Source organism: Erinaceus europaeus, chromosome 11 (assembly GCF_950295315.1).
Source record: "Erinaceus europaeus chromosome 11, mEriEur2.1, whole genome shotgun sequence".
NCBI lineage: Eukaryota > Metazoa > Chordata > Mammalia > Eulipotyphla > Erinaceidae > Erinaceus > Erinaceus europaeus.
In genome coordinates this window covers 89,775,897-89,797,135 of record NC_080172.1, presented here as the reverse complement: position 1 = coordinate 89,797,135, position 21,239 = coordinate 89,775,897, and the positions used below count along the sequence as shown (strand labels likewise).

Below are 21,239 nucleotides of genomic sequence, written 5' to 3'. Positions count from 1 at the left end.
TGAACTCATGTGGCCTGGCTCAAAAGCCCAAACTGTAATCCACTTGGCTATATAAGTAGTGTTGTCCACTAAACATTTTTTGTGATAAATGTTTGAAGATGGTACAGTCTGATACTGTAGCCACCTAGCCACATGTGGCTACAGGTGATATTTTTATTTTAATTAAATTTGAAACTTATGCGACTTGTGGTTGTTTTTGGACAGTCTAGTTTTACCACACCTTTCAGATTCTGTAGAAGTAAGAAAAAAGAGAGGTTTATTTATTTATTTGTTTATTTTGTTACCCTTGTTGTTTTATTGTTGTAGTTATTATTGATGTCGTTGTTGTTGTATAGTACAGAGAGAAATGGAGAGAGTAGGAGAAGTCAGAGGGGGAGAGAAAGATAGACACCTGAAGACCTGCTTCACTTCCCGTGAAGCAGCTTCCCTGCAGGTGGGGAGCTGGGGGCTCGAACTGGGATCCTTATGCTGGTCCTTGAGCTTTTGTGCCACATGCGCTTAACCAGCTGTGCTACCGCCCTACTCCCTAGTTACTCTCTTTTTGGTAACCCATATTAGTTAGTGATCTGTTCAGAGCCATAAAGCTCAAGAGAAGGGTAAAAATATTTTCCAGATGTTTATATTTCCCAGGAACCCCCCAGTCAGTACTTCATTTGGACCTGCATGTTTGTTTCTGCTGTCATTATTAATATGAGGTTATGAGACAATTATAATTCCAGAAATCTATTCTGAAATATCTCATTAAAGCTTTCTTCTTTTCTCAGGTTATAGAAACATTATCCCGGCTTTCCCGCACCCCTATAGCACTGGCTACAGGAATCAGGTAAGGGTGCTTTTCTGTGGTTTTTGTGTCATACTCTATTCTACATAGTGATTATTTATTTATTGGTTGCATAACTATTTATAAAGCATTATGTCTCATCCACACAGAATACGTGGCATGTATGTGTCTAATACATATTTGAAATTTATTGAACAGGTAAGTATACAGAAGATTGAATAAGGCACATTTTATTAATATCAATCTAAATTTAGATTTAGACTTGTGACTGTCACTGATAGAATTCCTTAATTTTTTTTCTGTAATGATTTTATTTTTGTGTATGAGTCATCAAGATTGAGGTATTTAATATCTCAAGATTTTAATACATCAAGATTGAGGTATTCAATAAAGATATTTAAAGTTTTTTGTGTATATTTCCCCCTGCAGAATATGACGAGTGTAACAGTGACCCATAACTTTTAGGAATTCAAGAAATAATCAGACAAGTATTATATGATATATGTACAAGGAAGCATATTGAAAGTTTGGTACTAAATGCAAACCATGGACATATTGAATGTGGGGATATTGATATGTATATTGTATAGGGCTATTTTGCTTGAAATACTGGATATTTGAAGTTAGTATAGTCAGAAAATTATAATGCTGCTAACATTTGAAATAAAGAAAGAGTGGAGTCAGTATCCACACAGCCAAACCACATGAAAATGGAATGAAGTTGATTTTTTAATCTTGATTTAATATTTCAGTTCTCTGTAATAATGGGGCATCTTGACCCTATGTCTCTTCATCTGCAGCTTCTGTTCTTCTGTGCTCAGTTCTCATTCAGACTCTGTTGTAGACATAGATCTAAGCACATCCTATAGGACTGGTCAGCAGAGCCCAGGAAGCCAACCCCCTGTACACAAAACACAGTGACCTCCATGGAGGGCCATCCAACAGAACTTTTCTTAGAAAATGGCCAGGAATTTGGCAACTTTCTATAAAAATATTTGATAGGTTGGGCAAGTGCTTAACATCTTGGAACGTGATCTCCACTGCATGGTTATCTTTTTTAAAAGGAAATTTCATTTATTTTAATGAGGGGGAGGTGGAGAGAGATATATACCAAAGCACTGTTCAGCTCAGGCTGGTGGAGGTACAAAGGATTGAACCTGGGACCTCAGAAATTTTATAATGGACTTATATGAGTGCAAGAACATCATGAGATATATCTAAGTTTGTTTTTAAAAAGATTTTAAATCTTTGATATGTCTTATACTTTTTTCCCCTAGAAATGCTTTAAAAACAAATTTTTATTTTTTCTTAATTTTTTTGATTATTTTTTATTGGAGGAGATTAGTGGTTTACAGCAAATATAGTTGTCGGTACATGTATAAAATTTCTGTTCTCTGCAAAATATTCTCATATTTTGACCTAGCGTAGGTCCTCCTAGGGCCTGAAAATTTCCCTTCCCTCCAGAGTCCTTTACTTTGGTGCAATACACCAAACCCAGTCCAAGTTCTGCTTTGTGTTTCCCTTTCAGTCTTTAATGTCTCAACTTTTGTCCATGAATGGGATCATCCTATATTCATCCTTTCTGGCTTATCTCACTTAACATGATTCCTTCAAGCTCTACCCAAGATGAGGTGAAGAAGGTAAATTTGTCATTCTTAATAGCAAAGTATTATTTTTAATATTTTTATTTATCTATTGGGGGATTAATGTTTTACAGTCAACAGTAAATACAGTAGTTTGCACATGCAGAACATTTCCCACTTTTCCACATAACAATACAACCCCCACTACGCCCTCTGCCATCAAGTTATAGGACCTGAACTCTCCCCTCCATCCAGATTTTTTTACTTTGGTGCAATACGTCAACTCCAGTCCAAGTTCTGCATGGTGCTTTCTCTTCTGATCTTGGTTTTCAACTTCTGACTATGAGTGAGATCATACCGTATTCATCCTTCTCTTTCTGGCTTATCTCAATCTCACGTAACGTAATTTCTTCAAGCTCCATCCAAGATGGGCAGAAAATGGTGAAATCACTATTTAAAAAAATTTTTTTTTTAATTTTTTATTTTATTTATTTATTCCCTTTTGTTGCCCTTGTTGTTTTATTGTTGTGGTTATTATTGTCATCGTTGTTGGATAGGACAGAGAGAAACGGAGAGAGGAGGGGAAGACAGAGAGGGGGAGAGAAAGATAGACACCTGCAGACCTGCTTCACCGCCTGTGAAGCGACTCCCCTGCAGGTGGGGAGCCGGGGTTCAAACCGGGATCCTTATGCCGGTCCTTGTGCTTTGCGCCACCTGCGCTTAACCCACTGCACTACAGCCCGACTCCCCGAAATCACTATTTTTAATACCTGAGTTGTATGCCATTGTGTATATATACCATAACTTGCTCAGCCACTCATCTGTTGTTGGACACCTGGATTGCTTCCAGATTTTGGCTATTACAAATTGTACTGCTATGAACATAGTATACACAAATCGTTTTGGATAGGTGTGTTTGATTTCTTAAGATATATCCCCAGCAGAGCAATTGATGGTTCATAGGGTAGGCCCACTTTTAGCCTTCTGAGAGTTCTCCAGACTGCTCTCCACGGAGATTGGTTCAATTGACATTCCCACCAGCAGTGCAGGCTGATCCCTTTGCCCCACAATCTTTCCACCATTTGTTGTTGCTATAGTTTCTGATGTATGGCATTCTTACAAAAGTCTTAAATACTAAATTAGTCTATAAACCAATGTGAAGAATTTCCTTTAAATATACTAAATATAACTACTTGTCATTTTTATTGAATTTTCCTTTTAAAGTATGTTTTATTTGTTTTTATTTAATAGGAGATAAATTGAATGGGAGGGGGAAATTGAGAGAGAGAGAAAGATACTTTCAGCATTGCTTCATCACTTGTGAAATTTTCCTCTGCAGGTGGAGACTAGGGGCTTGCACCCAGGTTCTTGAGCTTGGTAACGTGTGTAACCAACCAGGTGTGCCACCACCCAACCCCATTGAAATTTTTTTTTATATTTATGAAATATGCTGGTTGCATGTGAAAGAAAATGATTTTTGACACTGCAATTTTGTTATATGTAAATACAGGGTATCATGTTGGTGTTGTATTAAAAAGTTGTTGGTGATGGTGAGTGTGCCTGTGTAGCTTCATGCTTACATGAAGATAGAAACCAGCAACTAGGATACATATAGTACATATATGAAGAGATATATCAGTTATTTTCCTTGAGTGAGGGACAGAGAAAAAAACCATGCTGTCCCTGAGATCTTGCTGATTCATCTGCCAAATAAAGTGAGAACATAAAGTGGAACCTGAGTATTGTAAACTCTGAGTAGAAAATTATCAGAGTCAGTACTCAGACATATAGGGCCTGCTATATTTTTTTCTTATAATCATTTTCGTTAACGGTGGTGCAAGGATGATGTTACCAAGTGATTTGTCAGTGAGGTCAGATCCTGCCAGTGTGTAGAGGGGGTGCTGAACGGGAAGGTGCAGGTGCAGCTTCTTGAACGGGGTTGCTGCAGTGGATGCTCTGAGGAGAGCCTGCAGGTATGTGTCTGGTGGGAAATCAGAGGAGAACAGCAGCATGGCACCTACTCACGTGACTGCAGTGACTGGTGTAGTTGCCACAGATGATTCGGGTAGCAGCTGCTCCAACATCCCTGGGGGATGCAGGCATGAGGAGGCACCGTGGAAGAAACCCCGGACGTGCTAGACATTGTGACTGATCTAACCACGGTGGCAGCAGAACGTACACATCTAGTATGAGATAAATGTTTTGTCTACCTTTTGATTATTTATTCTTTCCCCCTTTTTATTCCTAGGCCTTTCCCAACAGAAGAAAGCATTGATGATGAAGACATCTACAAAGGCCTTCCGGATTTAATAGAGTATGTAGAATGTTTTAAGTAAAGTTGAATCACCACCAAGTTTTGCATCTGATGTAGATTTTTAAAAAATATTTGTTTTTATATTCCATATGAGAGATTGACATGAGATATAATGGAAAAAGAGAAAGAGAGAAGCCAGAGCGTCTCTCTGACATATGCAGGGTGATACTTGGAACATCAGGCATGAAAGTCCTGTGCCCTGCTAGCTGAGCCACTCCCCCAGTTTTGATAAGAAAAGAATAATTCTACACTCAAGTGAAATTTGGAGACTTCCCTAAGGCATTATACAGGTAGTGGAGAATGGGAATTAGACAATTGAGGAACAGTAAAAAAGAAACTGAATTTATGACTCTACTTGTAGAAGAGAGATTATTTTGTACATTCAATAAGAGGAAGCTAAGTTTGGGCTATAGTTTTGGTGGTGGTGGGGGATAATGTTTCACTAGATGCCTTAATTCTGATCAGATAATCCGTTTGGGGTTTACTATTTAATAGGAGAGAGCAGAGCTCCTTGCAACTGGTTATCTTCTGCTGATTGAGTGACTTGTGCAAGTTATAAGTAAATATAAAATATAATTCTTAGCACTCGAGAAACTGATGACCAAAACCAGGCATGTTTGCAAGGAATAAGAAATACGTTATTGCTTTTTCGCCTCCAGGGTTATCACTGTGGCTTGGTTCCAGCACTACAAGTCCTCCACTCATGATGGCCATTTTTTTTTCCTTTTTTCCCCCTTCTATTTTATTCAGTGGGACAGATAGAAATTGTGAGGGAAGGGATATATATATATATATATATATATATATATATATATATATATATATATATATGGAGGGGGAGGAGGAGGGAGGAAGGGGGAGGGACTGGATATTGGTGCACCTGGTTGAGCACATATGTTACAGTGTGCAAAGCCTGGATTCAAGCCCTTGGTCCCCACCTGCAGGGGGAAAGCTTTGCAAATGATGAAGCAGTGTCACAGATATCTCTCTCACTATTGCCCACTTCCCTCTTGATTTCTGGCTTTCACCATTCAACAAATAAACGTAATAATAAAATAAAAGGGGCGGGGGTAGAAGGACTACAGGGGACCAAGCAGTTAACCTGGTTAAGCACACACATTACAGTGCACGAGGACCCAGGTTCAAGCCCTTGGCCCCCACCTGCTGGGGAAAAGATTCAAAGTGGTGAAGCAGGGCTGCAGGTGTCTCTCTGTCTTTCTCCCTCTCTGTTTCCCTCCCCTTTTGATTTCTCTCTCTATCCAGTAGTACATAAATATTTAAAAAGCTAAGAAAAAAGGAATAGATCATGCTTCAAGAGAGATTAAAATACTGTGGAACGTCAACTGTTCATTTATTTATGCATATTACTACACCCAACAGATGGGGCTTGTTAATGCTTTAAGACCTTCACATTTGCTTTCCTTCAGCCCATAGGACTGACTCTATGCCATTCGCAGGTCTTTTCTCTGATATTCCTCTAAGGAGAGGGCTTTCAGACTGCCCTTTCTAAAATTGCCACCACCTGTTCCTTACCTTGCTGTGGCCTTTGTTTTTTTTTTTTGTTTGTTTGTTTGTTTGTTTCTATAATAAATAAACCAAAGCTGCATTAAGCATCTGTAGGCTTCCAGACATTTAGCATCAGGCCTGAGATACCTAGTCATCCACAAGATTCCTTTAAGTTCTGTGCTAAATCATGCTATATGCACTATTTCATGCAATACTGCCGTACTATGAGGTTGTTATTATCATTGTAACTGAATAATGAGGAAACAGAATCCTGAAAAGCTAAGTAAGCTGCTGGAAGCTCTATCACTAGGAAATTACAAACTATAGACTTGAGCCCAAACACTTTTTATTTTAGATTGGGTTGTGTGAATCACTGCACTTACAGAAGTGAACAATCGTATTTGCTTCTCTAAGAACTCCAGTAGAAACAGAGGAGGAGAGAGCAATCAGGAGCTACAGGGTTGGCATGCGGCTCTGCCCAGAGTAAGTAGCATGTGACTGGGCCTTGAAGTCTTCCATTTTAGATACGTTAAGAAGAGTCTCTGGGCTGGCAGACTTGTTGAGCTGAGAGCATGCCTGTTTTCTTTGGAAGCCATGTTGAGCCAACCCTTGTCTGCTATCACACTGGTGTTGTGGTATCTCCCCTGCCCACTCCAGTTCTATCTAAAAATTTTGGACAGTAGTGAAGACCCAGGGATAACTAAAGCAAACCAAAAATAAATAAATAAATAAATAAATAAATAAATAAAATAAAATTTGCAGGAATTTAAAGACTTTAAGCAAGACTGTTGCTAATTATTTCACTGAATTGGTTTTAATCTTTGGAATATCACTTAAATTATTAGTAACATAATAAAAAATTATGACAGTATGACTTCTGCTGATGTGATAGTTCCCTTTTAAGTTCCACCAATGATATTTTTTTACCTATTAATTTTTAGACTCCTCCCCACCACCAGTCTTGCTCTGCTGATACCAGGATAAATTCTGAGGATACATTTCTTACTGAAACTGGAGAGAACTTAGAATCCTGAGCTAACTACTCTGATATGGTTGACTTCAGTTCTCTATCTGCTGGTTGGGATCCAAATATCACATTATTTCTGTACATATTTGCTTTTGAAGTTGCTAAGCCAGCTTGACCTTTTTAGTCTTAGCTTTATTATATTTCCTGTAAGTCCATGTATTTGTATAATATCTGTAATATTTGTGGGTGAGTGTATCCACAGGGAAAACTCCTAGGACAAACAGGAAAGCCCTCAGTTTAGCAGGAGAGAAACAGGTAAGAGGTGAGATAGAGAGAGTTGTGAAGTGATTCAACTTTATAGTGCTCTTGTTTCTCCTACTTTTATGAGTATAGTATTAGACAAGTCCACATATTGATGACCTAAACAGTGGAAAGCTAGTTGCTGAATTAGTAGACAAACTTTGAGCAAGGAAATCAGCTTTAGTATGGAATAGAATAGCAAGACTCAAGCCATTCTGGTCCAAATTCAACGTGTAAATGCATATGGACATGTGTCACACCTCTAATTCCTAGAGAAAAAAAGATCTGAATTTATAATATATGCTTCTTTTTTCAAGAGGCATATCCAAAAGCAAGATTCAACAGGCAAATTCTTTTTCGATGAGAAGGTAGTACTTAGAAGGAACAAGAGAGCTGGGATTTGGAGTTCTAGGGAAATGGATCTCACACTATGTCTTCCTTCTGGGCCCATTCTTTCTGATGTAGAATCTGTTCGTGTCTTATCTCAGAACCCTCTGGAGATCATTAGATCTCCTTAGTCTTCGCTATGTCATATAAAGAACTCAGACAAACTTGCATGGCAAATTGCCTGCCTATAGCCATATGTTGGAATTTCTGGGGCTGCTAGTATAACTCACCATCTCCCCGGTTTTCTCAAGTAGAACCCTGAGAGGCATCATTTACACCTTTCCCCTCACTTCCTAGTTCTGATTAGTCTTTGGAGACACTGTCTTACATAGTTTACCAAGACACTATTTCTCTTCACATCTGCTTTCACTCTAGTTCTGACTCTACACATCTCTCACCCATCACATTTCCCATCTTGGTTTGCTAATCTCCTTGCATGTCTTTGTGTTCTCCCCAGACTATCCCAACATAAGTCTTCTGTTGTCTTTTTGGTTCCTTGGTGAGGTTCACTTCACGAAGTGCAAGGTCCTTCAGAGTTTGCTTTCAGATCTTCACTCTGGGACTTACTTGGTCATAATGAGTGAGATCTGCTCCTCACTCTTCTGTGCTCTGTATACTCTGGAATCTCTAATTTTACACCTGGAAGTGTCTTTTTCTGGAATACTCTTTTTTCTATTTTATTTGAAGGGTGGGTAGTAGCAGTTTAAAGTTGTTGATACATAGGTACAATCTCTCATTTCTCCAAGAAATGTGTCTGGGGGGTCTGCAAGAGGCTACTCCTCAAATCTAGGTCCTTTTCCCCTATCCTACACCAATAACCCACCACCTTTCCGTCCTATCCTTTTACATCCTTTCCCAGAGTGCTTTTCTTTGATGCAATAAGCCACACCCAGTTCAAGTTTCATCTTATGTTTTCTCTTACTGTCCTTGCTTCTTAAGTTCCACCTATGAGTGAGATCATCTGGTATTCATCGTTCTTTTTCTGGCTTACCTCAATCATTGTGATATCTTCAAGTTCTGAACATCTGGCAAAGGAGATGACTTCATCATTCTTTTTTATTGATTTATAATAGTCCACAAGACCATAGGATAAGAGGGGCACAATTCCACACAGTTCCCATCACCAGAGTTCTGTATCCCATCTCACCCATTGGAAGGGCTTCATCATTTTTAACAGCTGCATAATTTCCTTCTTGTTTTTCAAAATATTTTATTCGTTTTATTAGAGACAGAAAGAGAAGAGGAGTAGATGAACTAGGGTACTGCTCAGCTCGGGCATATGGTGATTGAACCTGTGGCCTCTAGGCCATAAGGCTTGAAAGTCTGATGCTTTACCTCTGTGCTTTTACCCTGACACTTTCCCCCTCTTTTCATTATGATGTGTGTTACTCCCAAGTGTGAAATATCATCTGTCTTGCCTGACATTATAATTCTTAGAACATAGTATTTATTTAGTAACACTTATTAACCAAATTGATGAAGTCCATTCAAAATCCAGTTCAGATGTAATACCCTTTGTGTCTTCATTAGTTGAAGTTATTCTTACCCTTTCCTCTGTTCCATTGTTTTGCATTCATTCTGTTTTCTGTATTTAGAGAATTTTATTTGTCTCTCATTCTAGTTGGTCTTGATCTCTGCGTTCTTTGCACCAACAAGTATGGTGCTCAGTAAGTTCTTAGTAAATATCTATTGATTGGGTGGGTAGGTGGGTAAGTGGGTGGATGGGTAGATGGGTAGATGGGTAGACATGTAATCCTGGAATGAGTTTTTCTCAGAGAAGTATTCTCTGAAGTTTCTGTTAACCCCCACCTTACTTTCCCATAAGCCACTTTCTTTTCCACTGAGTATTATCAGTTACTTTCTGTCAAATGATCTCAGGATGATCCTTCATAACTCACAGTATGATTGTACGTTCTTTATAAAATATTTTAAGTTGCAGATTGACACTTAAAGTGAAAGCATTTTTTTCTTTTTGTTCTTATCAATTTATAGCATTCTGTCTGCAAAGACCATGGAGAGGTACTAAGGACAGGCAACACTGAAGGGGTTGACTTCCTCTTTTAGAGAGACATCGTACTTCTTTCAAATATATCTCAATGTTTAATCTCAGTTCTTTATTAGTTAGTAGGAGAGGTTCCTTATAGAAGTCTGGAGCTGAAAAAGAAAAATGTGAGTAATAGTAGGACATACTATAGGTGGAACTGTTTCCACTTTGAATAGATATACTGTTGTCAGTGAAGGGTTTAGGGAAGATGTGTATCTATCAGTAAATGAATAATGCTCATGGAATCTTTAAAAGTAAGAATCACTTTCCATTCATTGCCAGGAGACCAGAAGATTCTTTTAACTTATTTTTTAAATTTCTTAGGACTTTGGGACAATTTCTAACTCAGATACAATAAGTAAGACAAATAAAAGCAGAATCTGGGTTCCAGCAACCTTGTGGATACCATCTATGTGAACTAATAAGAATTATTACTGGAAAAAAATCACTGCTGCATTTTATTGGCAATAGTAACCTTACAGAAATATATGCTTTTAAATGACATATTAGATCCTCCCTAATTCTCCTGTCCTCTTCACATTATACCCTTTAATACAGTAGATGGAACAGACTATGAAGTATGAAAAATAGGAGGCAGTATGATCCAGTGTCAAAAGCAATAAAGTATAAAGCAGATAGGCTTTTAAATCTTGGGTCGGGTTGGGATTAGATATTTTGTCTTAGACAAGTTAAATGACCTTTGTTTCCTCAACTTCATCATCTCTAAAATGGAACTAGCAAAGACGCTTACCTGACAACACGTTTAATACAGAGTGAACTTTTTTTTTATGTTACTGTGCATAGAGAATACAGAGTGAACACTAGCTATCACTACTAGTTTCTGTTGTTTTGTTCTTTTTAAATTAGGTTTATTAATGGTTTACAGTAAATACAGTTGTTGGTACATGTGTAAATTTGTAAGTGTTCTGCAAAACATTCTCACCCTAAGCCTAGTTCCTCCAACATCTTGCACCAGAACCTGAAAGGCCCCCTGCCACTTCACAATACACCAAACAGTCCAAGTTCTGCTTTGTGCTTCCCTTTTTGTTCTTGTTTCTCAACTTCTGTCCATGAATGAGATCATCCTATATTCATCTTTCTCATTCAGGCTTAGCTCACTTAACATGATTCCTTCACGCTCCATCTGAGATGGGCTGGAAATAGTGAAATCACCATTTTTAATACCTGAGTAGTATTCCATCCTGTATATGTATCACTAGTTTCTCAGCCACTCTTCTGTTGTTGGACACCTAGGTTGCTTCCAGGTTTTGGCTATGAAAAATTGTGCTGCTATGAAAATAGGTATATACATATCTTTTTGGATGGGTATGTTTCGATATATCCTCAGGAGAGGAATTGCAGGGTCATAGGCAGGTCCATTTCTAGTATTCTGAGAGTTCTCCACAACCTCTCCAGCATTAGTTGCTATTGCTTTTGATGTATGGTAGTCTCATAGGAGTGATGTGGTATCTTATTGTTGTCTTTATTTGCATTTCTCTGACAATCAAGGACTCAGAACATCTTTTCAATGCCTGTTGGCCTTTTGAATGTCTTCTTTGATAAATATTCTGTTAATATCTTCTCCCTATATTTGGATGGAATTTTTTTTCCTCCAGGGTTATTGCTGGGACTCAGTGTATGCAGTACAAATCCACTGCTCCTGGAGGTCATTTTTTCCCATTTTGTTGCCCTTTTTGTCCTTGTTTTTGTTGTTAGTGTTATTATTGCCACTGTTGTTGTGTTATTGGATAGGACAGAGAGAAAACTAGAGAGGTGGGGAAGACAGAGAGGGAGAGAGAAAGATGGACACCTATAGACCTGCTTCACAGCTTGTGAAGCAACCCCCCTGCAGGTGGAGAACCAGGGGTTTGAACTAGGATCCTTACACTGGTCCTTGTGCTTTACACCATGTGAGCTTGACCTGGTGTGCTGCCACCACCACCCCATTTTTGTTTTTGTTGCTGTATTTTCTGAGCTCTTCATTTATTTTGGTTATTATGTTTGCTGTTGAGTTTTGTGAGTTCTATATATTTTGGCTATTGTCTTATGTGTAGCATGTAAAGATCATTCATTCTGTAAGGGATCTCTTTGGGGATGGTTTTCTTTTGCTGTGCAGAAACTTGTGGATTGAGGTGTATTGTTTTGTTTTGTTCTGCAGAGGAAAGACACTACATGTTCTACCACTTTCACTTACTACATCTATGGATCTTATTTTTTTAAACTGGAAGACTATATAGCTTGAATGTAACTTTACTTGAATTTACTGTTTAATAAAAAAATGACATTTGCAGATCTGGGAGGTCCTTCAGTGGGCAGAATGCATATGCTGAAGGCTCTATCCCTGATACCACATGAGAGAACAACTAGAACAAAATAGTTGGAACTTCATGGATGACAGGGCAATTACTATTACTATTATTATTATTATTATTTTAGTTTTGCTCTCATTTCAGATTAATTAGAGAGTTTCACATGGGAGAAAAAGAGAAGGCATAGCCTCCATCACTCTGGCATAGGTGGTACTGGGATTTGAACCAGGACTCTCTGGCATGTAAGCCTCACAAACTACCAGCTGGGATATTTGCCCAGCCCCTGCTCTCATTCTCACTCTGTCCACCATCCATCACTGTATCATTCTCATTAAGGAAGAGAGGGAGAGATAGAGGAGAGAGAGAGAAGAGAACGACTTTAATACTGTACCTTTTATTTCAGTGAAACCCATGTGGAAGATGAAGAAGGTCTCTATGACTGTGTGTATGGAGAAGATGAAGGTGGTGAAGTCTATGAAGACTTAATGAAAGCAGAGGAAGCACATCAACCTGTAGGACTTATACTTGTCTTGTTTTTCACTTCACTCTGACAATTTTATTAGGAAAGTAATTACTTTAAAGGCTACTTAACATAATCATCTATGTTACTTCTACTAGAATAACTTCCTGTTCTATCATTACTAGTCTGTCATTCTATAAAGAGAACTTATTAATGCATAGAGACATCTAAACGTGGCATTTTATACTTAAAAAATGAAAGGGTATATTGGGCCTCATCCTTCAGTTTACTGGTAGGCAACCAAGTCTGAGAAATAGGTATCATCCCACCTGGTTGAAGAATAGCAGAGTGCTAATAGAACAGAATTTCTCAAGGTGAAATTGCAGATAGAACACAATTTCAATATAACATGATATAATCATGAAATTATATCATTGTGATAGCAGATCTTTTACAAAGCCAGTCAATGTTTGTTAAGTTTGATGTAGGTATGATAACATGTAAGAGAATATTTCTTTGAATTTGTCAGGTGTTGACATGAAGTATTTTTCTGTTGCTTTATTATGCCTCTAGCATTTTAATGATTTTATGAACTTAGTTTCATAAATCATAGTCACTGTGAGCTCACAAAGCTTTGGCTACTCATCAAATGTCTAGAGCATTCAGAGAGAAATAATTGAATTATTTTCTCATCTATAAATTGAACTCAAAATACAACTAGTTGTGTGGGTTTTTATTAGTATAGCCTCATTTATACTAGAGATTTTTATCAGGTGGATGGCAATTTAGGTGCCTTCAGCACTTCAGTGACTTTTCTTAGTGCTGTAAGTTTTGGGCTTTTATAAAAGACTGGTGGGCTACCCAGTGCCCCAGATGGGGGCAGTACTTTCTGTGGGACAAAAACAATTTCCCTGCCTGTGTTCAGTAAATGTAATGAATGTGTGCTTTACTCACTGCATGAGCTGACAAGCTGCCTGTGACAGCATTTTAAGAGTATCGATAGGTGACAGATTATCATCTGAACCTACTGTAATTATCAACTGTTTGGGGTGATAGCAAATTACTCAGTGTCTCTTCCAAAGGTAGACTTCACTCAGTTGTTGGCTCTGGGTTGTTTACATGGGCTATCAGGGGAGGGGATGGGATACCGAGTTCTGGTGGTGGAAATTGTGTGGAAAAAAACCTCTTATCCTATGGTTTTTGTCAGTGTTTCCTTTTTATAAATAAAAGTTTTAAAACATAGCCATAGTAACTTAAATGAATAGAGGTCATATGGTCTACTCTGCAGTATGGTAAGTGCTTTCCATGGACTATCTTATTTACAGTTCCTTTGGATTGATGCTGTGATTCTTTTTATTTTATAGATGAGAAAAACTGACTTTTCTAATTGCACAGAGAAATTAGGTAATTTGTTCACTGTGCAGTAGGGTAAAAACTGGTGCTTGACCTCAACTCTATTTCATCCCCAAACCTTTGATCTTCCTTCTATAATCTATTATTTTCAGTTTTAAGTGCAACAAAAGGGAAATCAAATAAATATCTAAAAAGTTTTTAGTACTTAATAAGAGAGGTAAAAACCCAAGGTTTTAACTCTTAAAATCTCTTTTGATTTTAAAATGTTCTTTCATTCATTTTCCAGGTCCTTCTAGGGCAATTGTTAAGCATACTGTACACTGTGGAAACTATATTTTATCATGTGTGTTGTTCTCAGATACAGTAGCATTTATACTATAAGGGGGGTAATTTAAAGAGTATCTATGTTCAGAAGCTTATTTTTAATAATCTTTTATGTTATTTAATGTTTTTATTAACATGTACTTAATCTATACAGTTAAATATATCTTTTAGTTAATGGTTTGTGGAATGGAAAGCATAAGAATCAACGGTATTTTTTTATTTCTACTACCATGTAAAATATGCAAATTTGATAAAAATAATTTTCATCTGATAACTGCATTTGCAGAAATGTCCAGAAAATGACATACGAAGTTGTTGCTTAGCAGAAATTAAGCAGACAGAAGAAAAATATACAGAGACCTTGGAGTCAATAGAAAAAGTAAGTGATTAGGCATTTTCTTGATGTCCAAATACTAAGATAATTAATATATTAAGTTTAATGTTTCTCCTCTGTTTGTGAGAATTCACAAATACTCTAATTTTATTAGGATTTTGTGTTAAAATATCTCAAAATATTGATTTATTCTACAGCTGTTTCTTGATTTACTGGTATCTGAATGGCACTATTCTACGGGCTGAGTATATAGCAGTAAACAATATGAAATTGGTTTTTCATGATTTTCTCAGGGAAGATTTATAATATAAACAAGTATGCCAGGAAGTAGTAAGTTTTCTGAAATAATGAGGAAGGGAATAGAGAGTGATGGAGAAGGCTTACTATTATTTTATGTGGAGTAGTAGTAGAAGACTTATATGAAAGATCATATTTAAGCAGAAAATCGAAGCACCAAGCTGCTCAAGTATTCTAGATATGACCATTCTTTTTTTTTGGGGGGGGGGGGAACGGCCTCTGATGGGACAATGTTCAGCAGGTTTCAAGAAAAGTGATTTGGGTAGATGAAATAGAATGAGCAAAGAGAGGAAGGTAGTAAAAACAGAGAATGAGGTAACATAGAAACATCTCGAGGAAATTTAGAGCATTTTGAGTAGAAGTGACAGGATAAAAGTTTTTAACAGCTCCCTCAGATTCCTGTCATACAAGGTAGAAACTGCAAAGAAAGAAAGATATTGCAATAAATGAGTTGACAGATGGTGATATTGTTGAGTGTTGACCTCAGAAATTTAGAATTTTCACAAAGTATTTTATGTATGTTTTATATCAGTCCTCAAATATATCTCCAAAATGTTGCCTCTTTTCCCCCAGCTTCAACAATGCAGTTCTTTTGTTATTATTACCTTTGAAAGCATTTGTTTTCTAAAGTTTTATACACTAAAGGAGCTAACTTGCATTTACATCTTTTAGTTTTTGTTCAAATATAACATCTTTAATATATAGAATTGTTTTCTGTTTTTGTTGTTCATATCACTGCTAAATAATTGCATCTGAATCAGTATTTGTTGTATGTTGACAAAAACTTTTATGTAGTTCAGCATAAGTCAGACTTGCTCATTACTTCTATTTTCTATTCTGGTAGTATTTCATGGCACCACTAAAAAGATTTCTGACTGCAGCAGAATTCGACTCAGTATTCATTAACATTCCTGTAAGTAAAATTGTGTTGGCTAAAATTATGATGTATTTATATAAAATCCTCATATAAAATTCTTTTTGGTTCCAGATCTTTTTTTTTTTAAACATTTCTCTGTTTTTTTCTCTTTTTTTAGTATCTAAACTATTTTTGCCTCATGAGTTCTTATTTCCTTGTTTCCTGGAAATAACTGATATATCATGTCTTCAATCAGAAACCACTCAAAATGCATGGAGAGCTTAAGCGGATTAAGTCGGAGTCTTGTCTTGCATTATGCTATATTCCTTGTCATGAAGCTGTAGTCCCAATTAAGTGATTCTTGTTGTTACTCTGTCTCATGAGAGTCCCTTTTTATTCCTTCTCTCTTCTCTCTTCCTGTCTTCCTTTCTTTTCTTGTTCTACTCCTCTTCCAGCCCTGAAGGCCAACCTACTGACACTGTCCTGAATGCATTTCTCCTCCTCAGTTTCCTTGGTGACTTATCTTCAATGCTTTCTGCTTCCATTTATATCTATCTTAACTCTCATTTTTGAAAAACACTACTTACGATTTAGCTGTTAGTTTTGACAATAAGATACTTTTCTTTATATTCTTGTAAATATTTTGAGTGTCCATGCACCCTACAATTATCTTATCAAATATAAATTTACAAAATAAAAATTCAAAGGTAAAAAATTACTGAGAAGCACAGAAGTGATCCAGGTGCTATGCCAAATGAGTCCATGTCAGGAAAGATCAAACTCTTAGAACTCGAGAACTAGCTTTAGTTTTAATATATATATCTTGTTTTAAAAAATATTTATTATATTTTAATAAATATAATAAATATTATAAAAAATGATGAAAAAAAGAAAGATGTAGAGAGACTAGAATGTTGCTCAGCTGTGGTTTATGGTAGTGCCAGGAATTGAATCTGAGACCTTTGAACATCAGTCATGAAAGTCTTTTGCATAGCCATTATGCTGTATTCTGGCCCAATATATATATCACACATATACATAAAACATCTACATACATGTGTGCATATTACATATTTTATTGTTACACACTACATAGAGGCTTGACACACAAATGTGTATACACACGCACATATATTTTACGCAGAGTGACATACAAACATTGTAGACTTTTTCACACAAGTTTGTTTGTGTCACATGAAAAAAACCCCTTATATTTTGATTCAGGTTTGTTCGGTGTTAAAAGCATATTAGTCTGTTAACTGTGACACGTTGTCCTTGATTTTGGGCACACGAAGACATTCCTATTGATTTGTTACATAGTAGGAAGAAAAAGATCACAATATCAGATGAACATTTAACATAATACAAACTGAATATTGTAAGAAGATAAGGATCTTGAAGCAGCTAAATACAATCACTCTAACTTAAGACACATTTAATAGTTTTTATTCTTGAAGATTTTCCATACTTCTTAAAAAAAATGACAGAACCAGTACATTCGCATTTCATTTCTGCTAACTAAGGAAAGGGCATGCTGTGAGGTCAATGTACACTTCAAAGTACACTGGCAGAGATAATAGAAGAATTGGCACCTTGATTCAAATTGGTTCATTTGTTGCCTGTGATATGCACTTATTGACTGACTGAAAATTACTTGCTTATCAGGAAAAATAAAATGTGAAATCCTGGCTTTGGAGTCACTCTAGTAAATGTCTAGTGCAAATTTTTGCTCCTTATTTATACCATTAGTTGTCTGATTTCAAGTAAGTTAGTCTGATTATTATTAATTTACCATCAGGGCACCACTAATTGACCAAAGTACAAATCAACATTTTTGTGTCCCAAGGATATGAATCATTACTGTCAATAAAACATTTTGTACTTGGACAGTTTCATTTAGAAAATTAACAGGTATATAAAATGAAAATTAGTTGTACACATTTTTATACTAGGGATGGATTGACTTAATAACCGGAGACTGGCTAGCATTTATATTTGGATATGAAACTGCTGTTTGCTCTGCACACAAACTGTTTTACTCAGTTCCCTTCTCTCTTTCCTTCTCTTTTCTCCACTTCCCCTTTTTGTTTTTCTTCCTGTCTTCTTTCCCTCTCCCTCTTTTTCCTATTTTCTATTAATAGAAGGTTTTTATATTGAGAACACTCAGCATACTTAGTAAGGATTCTGATTTTGGTTTTGATTGTCTTGTTTTGATTCCTAATTTACTTTGACATGCTTTCTTTCTTAAGGAACTTGTAAAAGTTCATCGGAATTTAATGCAAGAGATTCATGATTCAATTGTAAATAAAAATGACCAGAACTTGTATCAAGTTTTCATTAACTACAAGGAAAGGTAAATTAAATTTTACTATTCTTGGCCACTGGTTTATAATTATACTGAGGGTTAATATTAAAATTCTTGTAAGTAGTTGTCACTACTGTTCTTTACAGACTACCTGTGCAGTATTTAGAACAAGGGACAGTTAATTTCAGAATGGTAGTTTGAGTTCTGCACATTAATCAAAAGAGAAAAACAAAAACAAGAAAGACCCTAATATTGTACCAAAGGACGTTGGGTTGGGGGGCGGGGTTCAAGTCCTGGAACATGATGGCAGAGGAGTACCTAGTGGGGGTTGTTATGTGGAAAAACTGAGAACTGTTACTCATGTGCAAACTATTGTAATTTACTGTCACCTGTAAACCATTAATCCCAAAATATAGAAATTTTTAAAAAAGGAAAAAAAAAAAAAGGAAGACCCACTGACTCCAGTGTTCAGATTTTTCTTTGTATATCAGAAGGTTCACCTTATAATTACTTTATAGACAGATTTCTAGTCATAGGTTCTAAAATCTTTGGGGAATTATTTTAACTTTTAACTCTCAGTCTCATTGTCTCCATCTGTAAATGTTGCAAGTTGGCTTACTGGCACCTATATCCTTTTCCCATTCTAATACTTATTAAAATTAGATCATTCTGTCTGAATGTTGATTTACAAGACTATTGTTTCAGGAATACAACTTCGCATCTCTCAGTGATAACAGTAAGCATACTATGTCCTCCACAACAGGACACTGGGAACCTACCATCTCTCTCCCTTTTTTTTTTCTCACTCCAGGGTTACCACTTGGTCTTGGTGCCTGGCATTGTGAATTCACTACTCCTGGAAGCCAGTTTTTTTTTTTTTAATTGGATAGGACAGAGAGAAATTGAGACAGGAGGGGAGATAGAGAGGGAGAGAGAAAGATGGAAAACTACATACCTGCTTTACTTCTTGTGAGGAACCCCCTCTACCCCCTTTAGGTGAGGAACAGGTGCTTAAGCTGGGATACTTGAGCGGGTCCTTGCACTTTGTACAAGGTGTGCTTAACAGAGTGCTCTAGCGCCTGCCCTCCCACCTCTTTAGCATTTCCTACCCCCTATAAGTTCTTTGATCTGCTGCAATATATCGTAACTAATTTAGTTTTACCTTGTATCTTCCCTTTCTTTGTTTCTTTTTCCCCTTTGTTTCTTTTTTTCCTTTTCCTTTTCTTCTTCTTCTTCTTCTTCTTCTTCTTCTTCTTCTTCTTCTTCTTCTTCTTCTTCTTCTTCTTCTTCTTCTTCTTCTTCTTCTCCTCCTTCTCCTTCTCCTTCTCCTCCTTCCTTCTTCTTCTCCTTCTCCTTCTTCTTTCTCCTCCTCCTCCTCCTCCTCCTCCTTCTTCTTTCTTCTTCTTCTTCTTCTTCTTCTTCTTCTTCTTCTCCTTCTCCTTCTCCTTCTCCTTCTCCTCCTCCTCCTTCCTTCTTCCCCTTCCCCTCCTCCTCCTCCTCCTCCTCCTCCTTCTCCTTCTCCTCCTCCTTCCTCTTTCCCTTCCCCCCCTCCTCCTCCTCCTCCTCCTCCTCCTCCTCCTCCTCCTCCTCCTCCTCCTCCTCCTCCTCCTTCTTTTTAACCAGAGCACTGCTCAGCTCTGGCTTATGGTGGTGCAGGGGATTGAACCTGGGACTTTGGAGCCTCGGGCATAAAACCTTTCTTTGTTTCATAAATGCCTTCTATAAATGAGATTATTCCATATTTGTCCTCCTTTTGGCTTATCTCACTTAACATGAATCCTTCAATTTCCATACAAGTTGTAACAAAATAGAAAATTTTGTCATTGTTTAAAGCTGAATGTGTATATCATTGTATGTATATCATAGCTTCCTTACCTCTCATCTGTTGTTGGGCTTGTTGGGCTTTTGGATTGTTTCCAAATTTGGACTATTTCAGATATTGTTACCGTAAACATAGATATGTATAGATCTCACCAGATATGTGTTTTTGGGTGATTTGGATATATAGGAGAGTAATCGCTGCATCATATGGTAGGTCTATGTTCAATATTTTGAAGAATCTGTAGACTGTTTTCCATAGCAGCTGGACTAATTTACATTCCCACCAACAGAGTAATAGGGCCATCTCTCTCTCTCTCTCTCTCTCTCCCTTTTTTTCCTCTCTCCCTCTTTAGTCTTTGCTTTGTCCTTACACTTGTTGTTTCCATTCTTTTTAAAGTATCAGTGCTTACAGGTGTGAGATAGTTTTGTTTTTTTAAGCTAGAGTACTGCTCAACTGTCACTTATGGTGGTGTCAGAGATTGAATCTGGAACTGAAGGGATTGAAGTACTTCAGTGATGAATATATATATATATATATATATATATATATATATATATATATATATATATTTAATTAGCCCCCTTACATTGATATGCAGTTTTTTTTCTGATAATCAATGGCTTCTAGCACTTTGTTTATGAATATTGATCAAAGAATTCCTCCTTTGGTGAAAAATCTGCTCATCATAGTTCTTTCTTGTTTTCTGAGTTTTGTGAGCTCTACAAATTTTGATTATTATTTCTTTGATGTGTAACATGTAAGTCTTTTCTCATTCAGAAGGGTCTTTTTGTTTTGGTAGTGGTTCCTTTTGCTGTGCAGTGTGCAGAAGTTTTTTAGTTTGATAATAGTCCTATTGACTTATTCTTGGTTTTATTTTCTTTGCTGCTAGACTCAACTCTCTGAAGACACTTCCAAAGCAGAAATCAATCCCAGGCATCAGATCTGAATAGTGCTCTGATGTCAGTCTTCTCCCCACTCCTCCAGCTCACTCACTCTCTCTTTTATATGCTTTCATTATCTATCTATCTATCTATCTATCTATCTATCTATCTATCTATCTACCTATCTATCTAATCTATCTGTCTATTTATCTGTCAGTCTGTCTATCTGTCATCTCTCATACACAATAAATAAAAATAAAATTTCTTAATAACAAAAATATTAGTAGCACTAATTCCTTGGCAGTTGGGGTTTAAAATATGATAAAACTGAAGTTGAGAGAGTTTGTGAGTAATATGTGTATAATCACCTAGAGAGGTACAAGATGAGTGCAGTTTGCTTTGAATATCCCTATATG

The 21,239-nt window shown here is 36.8% G+C and overlaps 1 protein-coding gene across 2 annotated transcripts in view; it reads left to right on the top strand.

Annotated features, from left to right (window-relative positions):
* VAV3 (vav guanine nucleotide exchange factor 3) overlaps window positions 1-21,239 on the top strand; it is a 351,109-nt gene that overhangs the window by 142,360 nt on the left and 187,510 nt on the right. For both annotated transcript variants that reach the window (XM_060202170.1, XM_007528282.3), the window contains exons 3-8: window positions 765-823; window positions 4,613-4,678; window positions 12,595-12,703; window positions 14,615-14,707; window positions 15,804-15,872; window positions 18,065-18,168. In XM_060202170.1, the coding sequence (XP_060058153.1) occupies window positions 765-823; window positions 4,613-4,678; window positions 12,595-12,703; window positions 14,615-14,707; window positions 15,804-15,872; window positions 18,065-18,168 (500 nt within the window). The remainder of the gene's footprint in view (window positions 1-764; window positions 824-4,612; window positions 4,679-12,594; window positions 12,704-14,614; window positions 14,708-15,803; window positions 15,873-18,064; window positions 18,169-21,239) is intronic.